Genomic DNA, 17,559 nt, shown 5'->3' with positions numbered 1-17,559 from the left:
TTACAATACTTGAAACACTTCATTTCAAACCCTGTTATTGTATGATGTCCAGTAGATGTTGCCGATAATTTAGATGGTCTCAAAACTCATAGAGTGCATGCAATGCAACCACATACCCGTTGGATTTCAGACTGGTTTGGAAGTATTTGAGGAGGCGTAGTTTAGTTGGACAGCCGTGCTGCTTTTCACTCTGTCAAAGTTACTTTTAAATAAGTATTTCTTCGTCTCCGAGAGCTTTGTTTCGGTTCACTCCACTGTGTTTTGATATGGGACTGTAAAAACAGGGGGTCTCAAACTGCTTTGAGTGGGATTGCGTAGCACAGGCTAGTTTGTGTCCAGGCTATCTTTGTTTGCTCAGGCCTGGGGTAGTGAAAGTGTCGTTCGTGAGCCATGGAGTCGGACAAGGCTGTATTCGCTGGCAGCACGCACCGAGGGAGTTGTCTTCTGTTCTATTCCACAACCACAAACATTCTCCTGATGTTTCCTCACTCCTCCTCTTGCTCACGCAGCCAGCTGTGGAGAAGATTGAACTCCAGCTCACTGGCCCGTTTTGAAGGGACTGTTCTTGGCAGCATGAAGCTAGCCTGTTCGAGGATTTGTTTGTGCTGCTTTGCTAATAGTCCCAGATCTGTTTGTGCTGTCTTGCCAATAAAGACCATATGAGTTGGCAAGACAGCACAAACAGACCTGGCAACAGGCTAGGATGAAGCTGCAAGTACTTTTAGAAACGTTTAGTAGTGTACACAAAAATAACCAACTTTGTTGTTTGTCCTACTCTCTGAATACTTAACTATCTCTGGCAATAAGTAAAGTAAAAGAATGTTGTAGGATTTATAGACAGAAATAATGTCTATACGTCTATAAATCCCACACTCCTCTGTGGTGCAATTTAAAAATGTGGTTAGTTGTAAACTGCACATTTTTTCCGCCCCATGGCAAAACAAGTAAAATTGCATGAAATTAGTTATAAAATTGCTAAATGTTCTCTCCGCCCCATGGCAAAATGGTAAAAATTGCAGGACATTTTCTTTTAAACTAAAAACATTATGGGCTCTATTTGAACAACCTAACGTAGCGGCTAATCTAAGCAGAGGTGTGTTAGTGAAAATAGCAGAAATATTTCTATCATATTTTTCGGCGCACTTGCGAAAGGACTGGGTTTTGATGAATGCACAAGCATTCGCTCTGATATAGGGGCTAGGACTACTGTAAATTGCATTATGGCTGAGCATGGACATGCCAAACATAGTCAATAAGCAAGTTCAAATTCATCATAATTAAGGCCTAAAAAAAGAGAGCATGAATCATTTGAATCAAATTCTAAACAAAACAACAACTTGTTTTAAATAGGCTATGTCACACTTACAAGCACCATCATTTCTCCCTGTGGGCATATAATATTAAAATGAGGCAGACTATGGAGTGTTTTACGCACATCCAAACTTTTCACAGTAGCAGAACAAAGATCCAATGTAAAGAGAAATGTCCACTCACGTTGTACTGCTCCCAAATAGGCCTATGTTTTATGAACATACCGGAACCATCTTACAAATCAGATCGCATTCATTTGTTTTTTATGTTTCTAAATACAAAGTATACAGGCACCAAAAGCACATTAGGCTACTGTTGTTCCATGTGCATACGGGCAGTGTGCGTCACGACTGGATAGGCTGTCAAGATTCATGCCATAACCAACTGCCTTACCGATTTTAAAACCAGCTTTTGGTTGGTCTTAAATAAGAGAAAGTTGATTGCCAGTGTTCAAACCTGGTGAGAGAGCTTATATAACCACTCTTAACTTGGGGAATGTATTGTCTTGCCCTACTGTCTAGTCTTTTTCTACTTTAGTTCCTTAGCGCTGCATTTGGCTACTGAAGGAAAAGAAGCGACTGCTATTATTGTTTTAGGGTTGAACTAAAAACCCTAGCGCCGACAATAAGTATAACGTATATTATGAAATATATAACTGTATTTTCCTTTATACTATGATTATTTGTATCAAATGAGTACAAAAGTACTTCTGTCCAGTGAGAGTTAGTCTTAATATTATTGCAGTATCAAGACCCAACTTAATAATGGCATAGTAGAGACTTAGAAAAATGATGACACTACAGCAAAACTGCTTATCAGAAATAGGTGTTCTTGATAATATAGAAATATAGCCATGTTCCCTATCTCCACTAAATATAGATTCAATAACTTAACCTTGGATCCCTGGGTACAGGGATCTGAACTTTGATGAACTGACTATGGAGCAGTTAATCAGATCTGCTCTGTCCAAGCTGTACAGATGTAGGTTCTTCATTTGCAATGCAGGAAATGGAAAACGTGTTGTGTATTTAAGGTTTAAAAAGGCTTCTGCCCTTATGAAAAAAGATTGCAGAGTGCAGATATTCAACAACTACTGCGTCCAAAATACAACAGTCGACTGCAGTTACTGCACTTTTACTGCAGTTTCAAAACGGCAATCTTTTTTTGTAAGGGTGAAGTTTGTAATTTCCACTTTTTCAGACTTGATTTTGCCTTATGAAAAATGTATCAACCCCTTCAATAATGTCCATTTATTTATAATCCACATAATAATTCACATTTCCTGTTGCTGCAGGATTATTTTCCTACTGTAGCAAACTGGCTCAAATCAAGATCCTATATACTGAACCTCTCTCTGCGGCCCTCTCTTGTTCTCTCTGTTCACACACACACCCATTCACACGTACGTAAACATATCGATGGAAAGATTTGACTTTGCTTAGTGATGATTCGCTCTAAATATTTTGAATAAGAGGATCAACACTGCATTAAACACTGTAGCATATTAATTCTTCCACTCCACTGTATATAAATAAACTAGGGCCTTTGCTGCCCCCTGTCTCTTAGCAACAGACTGTTGCATGAAAACTGTGCCGATGATGGCCATCAGGAAACATTTGTACATTCCTCTGGGCAGTGTTGCAAAATCAACAACAGCGACAGCTCCCTCAAGACATACACTCTCAATCTGACCTGTTAAGGCTTTTCCATATGCCCTTATTACAGTTTCCAGAACAAGCAAATGTATTGTTATGTTATTAGGCCTTTAAAGAAAAGCGTAACCATGGAAATAGATGCAGCTTTATGTTACTGTGAGATTGGTAGCAACCAAGGAATATTATCATCTCTTCATATCTGTTGCAACCTGCCTTGAGAAGGCTTTTTTGTTGAAATTACATCACACTCCAAATTACATTTTTGATCATCGTCTTTTGCATTTGTGGCTATGTTTTTTATTTATGAGCTGACAGCTACTACTGGTTTTTGAGTCGACTTTTCGTATCCTCTCTCCTGCTTTCACCAGACACCCTGGAGGAGGAGGATGAACAGCTGATGGTGTCTGGCCTAGCCGGGGATCCAGCTCATAGCCTCTTTAACCAGAACATGGGCCAGGCTGAGCCCCCCTTGGCTCCTGAGGAGGAGGCCCCCGTGGACCCTAGGGAGGAGGCCCCCATGGACCCTAAGAAGGGGCCCCAAATGCTTCCCAACACAGATACTGCCGAGGTTCAACCCTCCACTGCAGACCCACCAGCACATGCCAATGGAGAAGCAATGACCAGTCCTGCTCTGAACTTAGGTCTACCTGATGAGAGGCCAAATGCTACCTCTCTGGACTTAGGCCTAACTGAGGAGAAGCCACTGGCTACTTCTCTGGACTTAGATCAACCTGAGGAAGAGAGGCCACTGTCCAGCAGCACAGAGCCAGTTTGTAATGGACACCCCATTGAGACCATCTCTGAACCGCAGGCCAAACTCACTAAAATCCCTAAAACCAAGCCCCCTTCCCTGAAGATAAAGGGAGCCCTGAGCGAGGCTAGCACACAGGGGGACGGGGACACTGACATCATCACAATCCCTAAGGCTAGCTACAACTTCGACCCGGACCAGTTTGACGACAGCTTTAACCCGTTCGCCACTGGAGGCTCCAAGATACAGAACTCCCCCCCAGCTTTTGCAGCCGATGCCCTGCCCACACTTGAGACGTTACCTGTAAGTAGCTCCTTTCCCAAACTGGAGCCTTTGCCTGTACGTAGCTCTTCTCCGCCGCTTTGTGGGACTAGTTCCTCACCTAAAATGGAGGTTGAGGAGGTCAAAGAGTTATCGTCGGAGGCATCAGAGGAGCCCAAGCCTGTGAAGATGGAGTTTGGGTTAGACGAGGCAGGCGAGGTAAAAAAAACACAGCCAAGGAGGCTGGGTAAAAAGCCTGGCAGCAAGCTCGCCGCCAAGAAACCAAAGGCCAAAGCAACAACGACTGCACCTGCCCCGACGCCGACACCCGAACCAGTCGTAGCTGAACCGGTAGCAGAGCCAGTTTCAGAAACCGCTTCTGAGCTGCTTTCCGTGCCAGGTGCCTCCTTAAGTTTGGATGACGTTCCAATTCCCAAGTCCACTTATAAGTTTGACCCCAACCAGTGGGATGACCCTAATTTTAACCCCTTTGGGGGTGGTGGTTGCAAAATGAGCAGTTCCCCAGTTCTGCCCAAAGGATCCTACAGCTTTGATCCTCAGAACTTTGACGACTCAGCGGAACCCTTTAAGCCATCTAAAGCCCTGGGCAGTGAAAACCCAACTTCCCAGGATACCCCTGCGAGGCCAGCAGAGGAAGCAGTGAAACCAAAGCTGGATCCCCCTCTGGAGGAGGAGAAGAAAACGCGCCAGCCTCCAAAGAAAAGCAAGGACAGGATCATCAAGTAAGTTCAGTACACCCACAGCTTGGTATTTCAGCATGTCAATCCAAAGCATGCATTGTGTTTCACCACTAGTCTAGCCTTCTTCAGGGTAATTCTGTTTTCAGAAATGTGTTTTGTCCTAGCAAGAAAAAAAAAAAACATGAAATTGTCTTCCTTGTCATTATCCTACAGTATGTGATATCAAGCCTTCCTTTGTGGTTTTCACACTAGTTTAAACTAGTTTTAGGTGGTGCAGCAGTTACTGGATCTCTTTTTGCCTTTTGTGAAGTCACTGGCATCCTAATGTTTGGGTCAGACGCCCGCTGCCAAACCCTCAGCCCCCAGCCAGCCCCCTAGAAACCTAACTCCTTCATCTCTAATGCTGAGCAGAACACCTCTACTCACTTCTCCTTCTCTCTCTCCTTCATCCTTCATTCCCAAAATGTTCTCTGTGCCACCGCTGTACCCCCTCCCTCCCTCCCAACCAACCTCCACTGTCTGTCTATCATGCACCCCTTCTCTGCTTCTCCTTCCACCTTGTGTTTGTTCGCCTCAGGACCACTGAACAAGTGAAGTTTCTCTGTTTTCTATTGTAAGTAGTACTCGCTCTTCCACCACTCACTCTCTCGCTTGGAATGCCGTCTTTGCTTTCTGTCCCATTGCATGTGTTGTTATGATGAGAGCTCAGTGTTGTCATGATGAGAGCTCAGTGTTGTCATGATGAGAGCTCAGTGTTGTCATGAGGAGATCTCAGTGTTGTCATGAGGAGAGCTCAGTGTTGTCATGAGGAGAGCTCAGTGTTGTCATGAGGAGAGCTCAGTGTTGTCATGAGGAGAGCTCAGTGTTGTCATGAGGAGAGCTCAGTGTTGTCATGAGGAGAGCTCAGTGTTGTCATGAGGAGAGCTCAGTGTTGTCATGAGGAGAGCTCAGTGTTGTCATGAGGAGAGCTCTGTGAAGATGCTTTTAGTGACCTGCACTCCTGCTTGTTGGCACGTGAACCCTCCTTGAAAAACAAAGATTCATTAGCTAGTTGGCTATTTCCTGAACGGTTGCCTTGTTACTCTTTGCAAAGTTAAATAGCAGATTTCTATCAGCATAGGATTTTTAACAGTGCTAAAGTGTGCAACACTGACAAGACCAATGGGACCTGTAGTGTTTACAGTATAATCCATATTTAGACAACAGCTATTTATTAGATACCTGTCCTGAACAATTACATGTCAAGTAAACATTTCATCTTGGCTTAGTGCCCCAATAACAAATGCTATATTTTTTATTCACAAATCCTCTGCCTGTGTTCTTCCTCTAGGAATTCTTGTAAGGTGAAGAAGTATGAAAACCAGTCCCTGGTCCTGGATGTCTGCAATCAGGTGTGTGTGTGTGTGTGTGTGTGTGTGTGTGTGTGTGTGTGTGTGTGTGTGCAAAATCAGCTGAATATAACCTTGCTGCAGTGTCACTGCAATTGTTAATACTCAGTAGGTTACCTCATCTCATTTACACACACACACACACACACTTCTCTCTCATGCTGACCAGTGCCTTTCCCTTTCTCACACACTCGTCAGTGTGTCTCTAGCACTGCAGTACAACCCTGGCGTGTTGACAGATGCATTACTCATCTCTCAGCACTGTTTATCAGTCTATAGAGGCCGTGTGCCATCAAGTTTTTTGACCTCCCATTGTACTTCAATAGACTATCCAACTACTTCAAGTAACCCCCAAATGTAACGCTTTGAAAATCCAAACAAAAATACTATAATATCAGAGAAATCAAGTACTATTTGCATGTTGAAATGGGGTGGCAGCGTAGCCTAGTGGTTAGAGTGTTGGACTAGTAACCGAAAAGTTGCAAGTTCAAATCCCCGCGTTCTGCCCAAGAGTAAGGCAGTTAACTTCTGTTCCTAGGCCGTCATTGAAAATAAGAATTTGTTCTTAACTGACTTGCCTAGTAAAATAAAGGTAAAATAGAATGCACCTTGGAATATTGCTGCATTGTTCATGATTTTTTGTTGGTGGACTTATTCTCTGAGGGTACAGTGCACATTTTACAGATTATGGCTTTAATTATAGAATGATCATCAACGCCTATCAGATGGAATACATTGAATTTAATACGGTAATGACAGTTAGTACCATCACATCAGTGTTCGATCTTTCTCTAGAGTCTTCTAGACTGACAACACGCTGGCACTGCATTCTCTTGTTTACAGGAAGAGGATGTGGTGGTGTCCCAGGTCCAAGGAATGCCCCGCCGTGTTCGCCATGCCACCGATGAGGAAAAGCTGGCTTGCAGTGGCATCATGGGCCAGAAAGCCAAGGAGGAGGCAGAGGTGGAGGTGGAGGAAGACTCAGCGTGTGCCAAAGGCCCAGCCAACCCATCCAATGTCAAAAGCCAGGCGCTGCTGGATGGTACATTTGGTTTGCTCTCAGGCAGGGGCGTCAGTTGGGTATGGCAGTCGCCATACCCTAGCTCAAGACCCACATTTTTTAAAGTAGGCTACACAAAAGTAGACACAAATCGTTCCAATCCCGATTAAAATGTAAAGGCTGTTTAGCATATTAGTAGGCTGGCTTTAGGACCATGCAGAGCATCATTCGGAGAGAAGCTGCCAGCCTTTCTCTTACTTTAAGAAAGCAGAGACAGAGTTTGCTTTGTCAGTCAGCCTTTTAGGAAGTGCGCCGATTGCTTTGAATCTGATATCGGCGTTGAACTTGGCCTTGTAAGCCTCGAGGCCAGCTGTTTTATGCACAGGTTACTTTCACATTGATGTCGGCACAGGTGGCACGTCCAATAGGCTAGGGGAAGATAAGCTTCCATTAAAGTAAATTGAATTAAATCTGCCCAAATTAGCTATATAATTACTCGTGCCTATACAGAAATAAATACAATCTTTCAAAATACTACACCAGAGAGCATGATTTTTCCACAGGATCATTAGCTTCTTTTCAAAATGAGCTGTGGATCATTTTAAGCGCACAGTAAATAGCTGATTGTTGAGTTGCAGCAGTCAGAAAAGCAATTAAATAGACCTTGGCCTATTGCAATATTTCAAAATACAATCGTAGGAAAAACAGTTTAAAAAGCAAATGGCTATTGCTCAAAAGACAAAGAAAAGATGAATCTTTCTCTAGTTATCAAAATTCTCAACTCCCAATTGAGCGAACACAATTTATTGGCACCAGCGGAGATCATTGGCCATATCCCCCGAGTGCAAGCATATTCACTGTTGTATCATTGGATCAGTACCACTGGAAAGTTTTTGGGGGGACAATAATGTCCTCCTCCAGGCTAGATGGACGTCATATTGTACAATTTGTGTATTCCCTTTTCGTAGGCCAAGATTAGATTTTTTACTGATCGTTTTCACTGATCTGTTTGTCAGTCAGCAGAGTAGGCTTTTCATTTGTGTTTTATTAAAAAATGTTGCCTAGCTATGTCTCCAGTCATATAAAGTGTAGTAGGATTGCATGAAATGTGTTTAGAAGGGCACATTTTTCCAGCGCAAAGAAAGAATAATCATAGCTGATCAGGTCTACTCTATAGGCCCTATTCCCACTACGAGAGATTAACCTGTTGAGGACCCCTTCGAGATAGGATCCTGATAACGGGATCATTTGACAAAATAGCATGGTGCGAAATTCAAAACAACAAAAATCTAATAATTTCAATTTCTCAAACATACGACTATTTTACACCATTTTAAAAATACACTTCTCGTTAATGCAACCACATTGTCCGATTTCAAAAAGGCTTTACAGCGAAAGCAAAACATTACATTATGTTAGGACACACCTAAACAAGAAAAGCCATACAGCCATTTTCCTAGCAAGGAGAGTTGTCACAAAAACCCGAAATACAGCTAAAATTAAGCTCTAACCTTTGACGATCTTCATCAGATGACACTCATAGGACATCATGTTACACAATACATGTATGTTTTGTTCGATCAAGTTCATATTTATATCCAAAAACAGCATTTTACATTGGCGGGTGATGTTCAGAAAATGTTTAGCCTCCAAAACTTCCGGTGAATGAGCACAATGAGCACACATATTACAGAAATACTCATCATAAACGTTGACAAATTATATAACAATTATTTAAAGAATTATAGATATACTACTTTTTAATGCAACCGCTGTGTCAGATTTCAAAATAACTTTACGGAGAAAGCACATTGTTCAATATTCTGAGTACATAGCTCAACCATCAATGCAAGCTATACAGTTAGCCACGAAGTCACGGCGTCAACAAAACTCTAAAATAGTGTTATAAATCTTTTCTTACCTTTGCTGATCTTCGGTGGAATGCACTCGCAGGATTCCCACTTCCACAAGAAATGTTCATTTGTTCGATAAAGTCCATCATTTATGTCCAAATACACTATTCCAAAGGCACGAGGCGGGGGCGCAAATAAATAGACGAAAAGCTCAAAAGTTCCATTACCGTTTGTAGAAACATGTCAAACAATGTTTACAATCATTCTTTAGGGTATTTTTAACGTAAAAATGCGATAATTTTTCAACCGGACAATAGCGTATTTATTCCAGAAGAAAAAAAAGGAACGGCGGGCTCGCGCATCACCAAGTCCCTTGTCCTCAGACAGGCCACTGATTGACTGAGCTCCTATTTTCTGCCCAGTAACAGGAGAAGGATGAAAAAACTTTCTGAAGGCTGTTGACAGCCAATGGAAGCCTTAGGAAGTGCAACGTGACCCCTTAGACACTTTAGTTTTGATAGGGATTCAAAAGAAGAACTACAATTCTCAGATTTCCCACTTCCTGGTTGGATTTTTCTCAGGTTTTTGCCTGCCATATGAGTTCTGTTATACTCACAGACATAATTCAAACAGTTTTAGAAACGGCAGAGTGTTTTCTATCCAAATCTACTAATAATATGCATATTCTACCTTCTGAGTCTGAGTAGGAGGCAGTTTAATTTGGACACGTTTTTCATCCGAACGTGAAAATACTGCTCCCTATCAAGGACTGTCTGAGGACCAGATTGGCGAAAGAGATTTTCAACTTCATATTACACATTTGCCTTACCTTTCGTTGTGGCTGGCAACGTGACATTCTTGGTCCGCAGCGCAAATTGACCGTAAATATCACAGAAGCCAGTAAACACAAACGATTTAACAATCCAAGCAATTTTTCTTCTAAAACACATTAGGCTACAATATTGAATAATGTGACAATCCACAAGCAGGTGCAGGCAATTAATGGGTTTATTTTCTCGTCCATACACATTAAATTAGCTGACAATACACCGAGAACTCTTGCTAACTAACAACATGATTCTTAATCAAATAATGAATGTTTACCCCTCCCTAGTTGAGGAACCATCAACTCCGTTCTCTTATGGTCGCGGGATTTGTTATCAACAACATTTGAGTCACCATCAGTCAATTCTAAAAGCTTTTAGCGAATACAACCACTGACTTTTTACTCATCGCTCGTACTACGTAAACTAAGATTCAATTGGGTCCTTGGGATGTCCCTACCCCAAAAGTTGACGTTGAAACGTTAAATGGTTACAGTTAAGGTTAGGTAAGGGTTATGGTAGGGTTATGATTAAGGTTAGGATTTAGGGTCATTTACGTAGCACGAGCAACGATGAAAAAGTCGGTGGTTGTATTCGCTAAATGATTTTATTAGAAATATGAATTTCAGCACCCCGCGGAAGGACCGCAGTTGTACAGGACAAACATAAGTACAGTGAAGCGTATTCAGATTTATTTATTTTTTACAGAAATCTACTGATTGTGACTCAACGTTGGTGCTAGAAAATCCCACGACCAGTTATCAAAACTCAACACCACCTCAATATAAGAGAACAGAGTTGGGGGTTCCTCAGCTACCCACCCATACGAATATAAAATTACAGTAAAGCTATCATACAGTGTCATTCATATTATATTATAATATAGCCTACACAGCTAGGTAACATTAGCTAGCTAGTTAGCGAAACAAAATATGTTCTGCATCCTCACGTAAACGTGTTAGCTGTAGCTGACGTTTAGCTGAACGATTGCTAGATGTGAGCTCTTTGGCTTACACTAGGTACTGTATTAAAGTTATCTCAGAACAAACCAGGTTTCATTTTATCAATATCATGGAAGTCATTATGAGATCCAAGCAAATTGTGACTGAAAATGCTGATAATTCCCCGGAGAGTTACTTATTGTTTGGACCTCAGTAGCTCAGTGCAGTCAAGCAAAAAAATAACAGATTCAAAGCTACGGCTACAATTTCAGGTTAAAAACTAAATAAAACAAGTCTCAAAATTAAGGAAAATGTCTGTACATTTTAGCTGTTTCAAAAACAATGTATGCTATTACTGTAAGAGTGTTGGCTTAACGAGACAATTCTGTTTACACAACCCTGTTTAAACGGGGGCAACTGTCGGGCGAGTGTTGTGCGCTCCCTCTGAAGGTAGCGCTCGAGGCTTGACAAGTTCGCAAGTTTACATTGCAGTATATGTGTAGCCGAGGGACCCTAAAAGTCTGCTCGCTCAGGCATGCATTGTTCAGAACTGTCTGTTTTGCTGACAGTGACTGAGTTTAGTTATATTATTAGCTGAGTTTCTTTTCCTTTTTTAAGGAACTCAGTCGGGCTTTCAACTTACTCTTGAAAGTTGTAATAGTAGAATGCACAAGGTGCAATATCGAAACTGGGTAGTACATAAGCAGTTCAACTAGCCCATGTCAGCTAACATTTTTTTAGCTAGGTTTTTTTTGCCCATTGATTTTGTTGTAATGTTTGAGTCACTCACATATCACATGAACACATATAAGATGTACAGGATGTTCCCCAATGATATAAGGGGGACATGAGTGAAAAGCTTGTGAACCCCGGTTTTAGATGTATCCAATAATCAAGTCATAGTCAAAGTGACTCTGCTTAAAGGGGCAAGAAAACAAACAGCTAAATGCAAGAAGTAGTCCTAGATGAAGCATAAAAGCAGCTTCTGGAGAGCCTCTTGGATTGTTGAATCTCACATTAGGTTTTACTGCCACCTATTGGCCATTGAAAATCAAGTGTTGAGTAAAATGACTTTCCATCTCCATCCCCTGATTCATGATACTGATTCAATATTTATTTTTTGCCCCTCAGGTCCACAGGCAAGGATAACACACTGTATGGATGAGAAAGACATTTGCACTTCGGTAAGTAGGCCTAGATCAGGGCTGGCCAACTTTGATGGGGGTGAGGCCACAAAGAATTTGAACTCGTCATAAGGGGCCGTAGTGGCTCGTGGGTCAGCGTACCCTCATCCATACCCACACATGCAGTCAACTGATTTGTGCAATCAATCCATTTGTGCATTTAAACTACTTAACTCTCCTAACTAAATGCATTATACCAGTAGCCAAGGACGGTTCTAGCCTTTTGGGGGCCCTAAGCAAGATTTGGTTGGGGGGCCCCCCCACCTCGCAGACAAATCATTTTACTGGGTCCCTTCTTGACGGCAGAGAGAAATGTAGCATTTCTACATATTTTGCCATGGGGCGTAAAGAACATTTTGTCGTTTTAAAGCACGTTTTCTGCAATTCGACACATTTTGCCATGGGGCAGAGAGAACATTTTGAAATGTTTTAACAAACTTCATGCAGTTATACTCATTTTGCCATGAGGTAGAGAGAAAAATAATTCTACACATCTTGCCATGACTTATGCCATGTCAGTATGATATCTGAGTGAGAGTGACTTGCAAAATCAATAGGGTGCCCCCCGAGGTCAGGGCCCCTGGGCACGTGCCCTGCATGCCCGGTCAGTATTCGGCCATGATTACTATTTTAGATAGCTGTCTAGACAGCTAACTTACCAATCTAAAAATTGTTAGCTGACAAGGCTAATTGAGTGACTGTCAGTGACTAACATAACAAGAGAAAAACTGCTGATGCACAACCAAATTTCGAAATTGCACCTTTTGTATTCTACTTTTTTAACTCTCAACAGTAAGTTGAGACCCCGACCCCAAAATACATTGGGGTCGAGGGCCCCATTTTTGGAAATTGATCCGCGCGCCTTAAAAAGAGGACCTATGCGGCACACGGGCAGACAGTTACCCATCCCTGGCTTAGATCTTTTGATTTGTTAGTTGTCATAATTTGTCAATAGAAGCCAGTTTGCATTAGAGCTCAGACTGACATGTTTTGTCCTTGGTGTCTATAGAGTGAAGAGCTGTCAATCACCCCAGGGCCAAAGTTGATTGGCTGTGAGGGTCACGATGATAAAGGCAGTCCTTCCTCCCTGGAGACCATATCGCAAAGTGAGATGGACAAAGCAGCAGTGCTCACCTTGATCAGAGAGGAGGTACAGTAACTGACTGATTAAACCTGGGTCGTGATCATTAGGCACCAAACGGAAATAGGGAGGGATTACTTTGACTAATAAGAAACACACATTTTTCGTTAAACATTTCCCATTGCCTGCCCTAATGAACACAACCTAGCTAACACCAAGCTAGTCCTTTGAGCTAAAGGCTCAATTCCTTGATTGCAGACTGTCACTGTAACACTGAACACACACTACAGTACTTCTGTTAAATTATACGATAGTAAACATGCTTAAATAATCAACAAGTAGCAAGCAAATGGATGCCTGGCTGTCAAGCCTCCTCTAACCCTAAAGTGTTTTCTCCCCAACAGATAATCACTAAAGAGATAGAAGCCAATGAATGGAAGAGAAAGTATGAAGAAAGCCGCATGGAGGTGTTAGAGATGAGGTATTATATGGCGCTGTTGCTTTAGTTTGCCATAATTCAAAGATAATCATATTTAGAATATAACAGAGACAAACTCACAAGAAACCTTTTAGACTGGAAAGAAACCTTTTCATTTTTATTTATATCTCCTGTGTTTATCTGTCTCTTGTAGGAAAATAGTGGCAGAGTACGAGAAAACCGTTGCACAGATGATTGGTAAGTTTTTGAGGAGTTCATTTTATCTGCACTGATATTAAATAATGGGATAGGTGAAAGCAATATGGTGGATGTCTACCAGCTTATGGCTTTCACCAGCCCATTTAATTCCACATCAGTGCAAATCCATGGAACTAGACGATACTAACAAGCCTATATAGACTTTTGAGACACACCCTTGTTTGGATGTCCCTCAACTGTCTGATCTGTGACCTTTACAGAGGACGAGCAGCACAAGAGGAGTGTCCTGGGCTCCCAGAAGAGCGTCCAGCAGGTGATCCTGGAGCGGGACCAGGCCCTGGCTGACCTCAACTCCGTGGAGCGCTCACTCTCTGACCTCTTCAGACGCTACGAGAACATGAAGACCGTCCTGGAAGGCTTTAAGAAGGTAGGCTACGTGTTAACACTAGACTAAAGAGAACGTTAAATAATGTGAGTGTATGGTTAGATTAAGACTAGAGGTTCTGTTGAAGAAGTGACCCATTGCACAAAAACTGGTTTAATCAATGTTGTTTTCACATCATTTCAACCCCAAAAAATTGTGTGATGACATTGAATTAACTTTGGAAACGAATTGGATTTGCTAAAAGTATTCAACGTAAGGGAATTTCATATTTTTTTCATCTAACTTTTGACTTAAATCCAATGACATGGCAATTTTTTGTTGTTGATTTCACATTGAATCACGTTAGATGACAACTCAACCAAATGTAAATCAAAACTAGACGTTGTACTTACCTTTTGTACTTTCTGTTTTTATTATTTTGTTGATGTTATGATGTACAGAGTTCTTTTATGTTTGGAAAAGCACTTATTAATGGGATGAAATGGTATTATTAGCGTCACTGTTTTTTCTGTATCTGATTGTTGCTTACAAAATTACTATCTGTAATGGAGATACAAGGTTATTCAGTTCTCAGGTTTTTTTTCTGTCTGTGTGTGTGTGTTCAGAATGAAGAGGTGCTGAAGAAGTGTGCCCAGGAGTACCTGGTCCGCGTCAGACAGGAAGAACAGAGATACCACACACTCAAGATCCACGCAGAGGAAAAACTAGACAAGTAACGATAGTTTAGTATTTCTTGTATCTAGACTGCTTTTTCAGCAAATGTTTTATATGATTTGAGTCTTGACTCTAGGGATTGAGACGGTAAATGTTTCAATGTTAAATATCTGATCATGTTAAATATAAATATCACTTTATCTAGTCTATCGTTCATTTGGCTACTATGTACTTTTGAGGCGAGGGACATTATCTTTCTATGGTTCACGCTCTCATTTCTTTGTGAGGTCTTCTATTTTTCTTTATTTTCTTTCTTTAATGTTCCGGTCTCTGCTGTGTTGCAGAGCAAATGAAGATATCGCCCAAGTGCGCTCCAGGGCCGACTCAGAGAGTGTGGCTCTTCATGCCAGCCTGAGGAAGGAGCAGATGAAGGTGGACTCTTTGGAGAGAGCCCTCCATCAGAAGGTACTTGACTTGACATGAGTTAAATTGACTTGACTTGGCTTGACTTTATCCCTAAGGGAAAATGTGTCTGTAGGAATCATTAATAGTAAAATAATAATTGGATACAAGAATTCTGTTTGTTATCAATGGTTCCCAATGAGAAGCACAAAATGGCGCATTTCGACCAGGAAGTGTTTCATGATGTCACATTTGTTAGTCACAAAAAAACAATTCAAATGCTGAATCTTTGAACAATCTCTGCCTATCTCTCTATTCTTCACAGAACCAAGAAATTGAGGAGCTCACGAAAATCTGTGACGAACTAATAGCAAAGCTCGGAACATTAGACTGATACCTGATATCATGAACTTTGGAGTTCTTGGATGTACTGTTCCAACAACAACTCTCCGCTCTGCCTTACCGTTGCAGCCAAGGCCTAACCATCCCCACCACTAGTAAACGACTGTCCACACATCAACACAATCTGAACCCGTCTCTGCCACTATTACTTACACACACAGGGAGTGACGGCACTATTCACCCGTTGTCTCTCGAACGGAACAAATAAACTGCGAAACAGCTATGAGTATATGTTTTTTATGATCAATTAAAGTATTGATGTGGCAAATTGTAATGTGCATGTGCAGCTGTTATACGCATGTAGGGCCAAATCGTAACTTTTCAATAAATAAAGCATAGTATGGACATTACTGTCGATTTCTCCCTGTCGTGGGGCTATGTGAGGGATCTGCTTGTAACCTGTTGCGTTGCGTACTGTGGGGTGTTTGTAAAGTATGTTCCACGTCATGGATTATCACTTTTGAAGAAAGAGACAGAGACGTATGATCCAGAAAGGGTTTGGGGGACATTCTTCTGCTGATACAGGGAAAGAGATCAACAATCAATCAGTTGGTGGCTCTCGTTTTGCAATCACTTGCGTTCCACGGGTTTAGACTTTACTCAATCATTCTGCTGCTATTCTAGTAACTACTAGAGATGGAGAGCGATCCATTTATCGTTTTATAGAGTTACCGTTTCGATCTACTCTCATTTTATCTTCTATTGTTTTGTACCTTTCTTTAGGTAGGACATGCTTTTAGCGGTATGCTAGTATACGTTTTTTTTAACCGATCAAGGGATTGCACATTTATTTTAATACCTATGTAGCTTCTTGTTATTTGATATCAACTTCAAACTGCAGTTTGTGGTCGATGCTCTAGATCTTTGTAGCTCCATGAGATATACTCTATATACCTTTATTAATTATTATTATAATTTGAAGGCAAAGCACACGTTTCATGTCTACAGCATATGTTAAAGTATCTTTGTTTGCTCATGTCTGTTATCACCACATGTCTGGAGGAGGTGCTTGGTTTTCTGTATTAACAATGCAACATTATTTGGAAAGACTCTTGTTACCGTATTTGTTGTTTGAACAAATATGTTTCGTTATATAGACAATATAGGCTTTAATCCATATTCCTTGTGTCTTACCCCTTAGCTCATGTAGCTGAACAAAAGAGCACTATGACAAGAATATCTTAACAAATCCATCAACGGAGTAGTGACATATCCTGTTTATAATTGTACTTTTTGCTCTCTTTAAGAATCGTTTGAAACTGACATGTTTTGTTTTCTTCTTTCCTTTAGCTAGACACAGCATAGGGAGCTGTGGTTGTAAGCTTGGCTTTCTGCAGTGCAGCCACAGTTAAGTTTCTCTCCAGACCTTTGGAAAACAGGACAAATATTTTCTACCATCTCCATAATACTTGTGTTGCCAAATCTTTCCCTTGCCCTCAAAGGCCATCACTGTTAATGTTGTAGGCTCTGAGAATAACTTTTCCAGAAAACACTAATTATTATGACATCTGTAAACTATATACTAATGCAGATGTGGATTCTTGTTTAGATAGATGTTCTCAGAGTGAACAAAAAGCTAACTGGTGGCCAAACAGCACAACGACTAGTTCCTTTAATGTTATGGTAAACTGTAGGACTGGTTCCTTTCAACATTTAGGACTACAAGGACCTACAGTACAGTATGTGGACATGGAACTGTCCCCAAGCCCACTTTAGGTGCTGCCTACCTGAGTCATAGTTTGGGAGCCATTGCCTTATCATTCCTGTTTCATGAATCATCATCATCCTCCTCATCATCATCAGTACCTTCAACTGCCAAATGTTATTATTGTGCCAAATAAAGGGGTTTCAGGAGGAGGTATCATGACTTAAAGGTCTGACTTTGAAGTTGCTTGTCATTCTATCACTGCAGTATCTGTACATTTTATATTGTATGAAAATAATATAATTTTATTGGATTGTTCATACAGTATTTGTAAAGTAGAGGAATGAAACGTGCACAGATTCTATGATGTTACTGATTGTTATATATATATTTTGTGCAGAAGGCATTTCCTGAATAAAAGTGATCATTATTGTGAACTTTTTTTACTTCAGTTAAACTTTTAGGCTGGGATTTAAATTCGAGG

General features: G+C 41.1%; 1 protein-coding gene across 3 annotated transcripts in view; it reads left to right on the top strand.

The window, feature by feature from the left end:
• The window catches only part of LOC106565381 (transforming acidic coiled-coil-containing protein 1), a 40,830-nt gene extending 23,318 nt beyond the window's left edge, over positions 1 to 17,512 (top strand). For all 3 annotated transcript variants that reach the window (XM_014132430.3, XM_014132429.3, XM_014132428.3), the window contains exons 3-13: positions 3,335 to 4,721; positions 6,010 to 6,070; positions 6,911 to 7,109; positions 11,817 to 11,869; positions 12,879 to 13,019; positions 13,355 to 13,431; positions 13,583 to 13,626; positions 13,848 to 14,014; positions 14,578 to 14,684; positions 14,971 to 15,091; positions 15,354 to 17,512. In XM_014132430.3, the coding sequence (XP_013987905.1) occupies positions 3,364 to 4,721; positions 6,010 to 6,070; positions 6,911 to 7,109; positions 11,817 to 11,869; positions 12,879 to 13,019; positions 13,355 to 13,431; positions 13,583 to 13,626; positions 13,848 to 14,014; positions 14,578 to 14,684; positions 14,971 to 15,091; positions 15,354 to 15,422 (2,397 nt within the window). In that variant the 5' untranslated portion in view covers positions 3,335 to 3,363 and the 3' untranslated portion in view covers positions 15,423 to 17,512. The remainder of the gene's footprint in view (positions 1 to 3,334; positions 4,722 to 6,009; positions 6,071 to 6,910; positions 7,110 to 11,816; positions 11,870 to 12,878; positions 13,020 to 13,354; positions 13,432 to 13,582; positions 13,627 to 13,847; positions 14,015 to 14,577; positions 14,685 to 14,970; positions 15,092 to 15,353) is intronic.
• The last annotated feature ends 47 nt before the right edge of the window (positions 17,513 to 17,559 follow it).

This window comes from Salmo salar, chromosome 12 (genome assembly GCF_965601325.2).
Source record: "Salmo salar chromosome 12, fSalSal1, whole genome shotgun sequence".
NCBI classification, from domain to species: Eukaryota; Metazoa; Chordata; class Actinopteri; order Salmoniformes; family Salmonidae; genus Salmo; species Salmo salar.
This window is presented reverse-complemented; position numbering and strand designations above follow the sequence as displayed.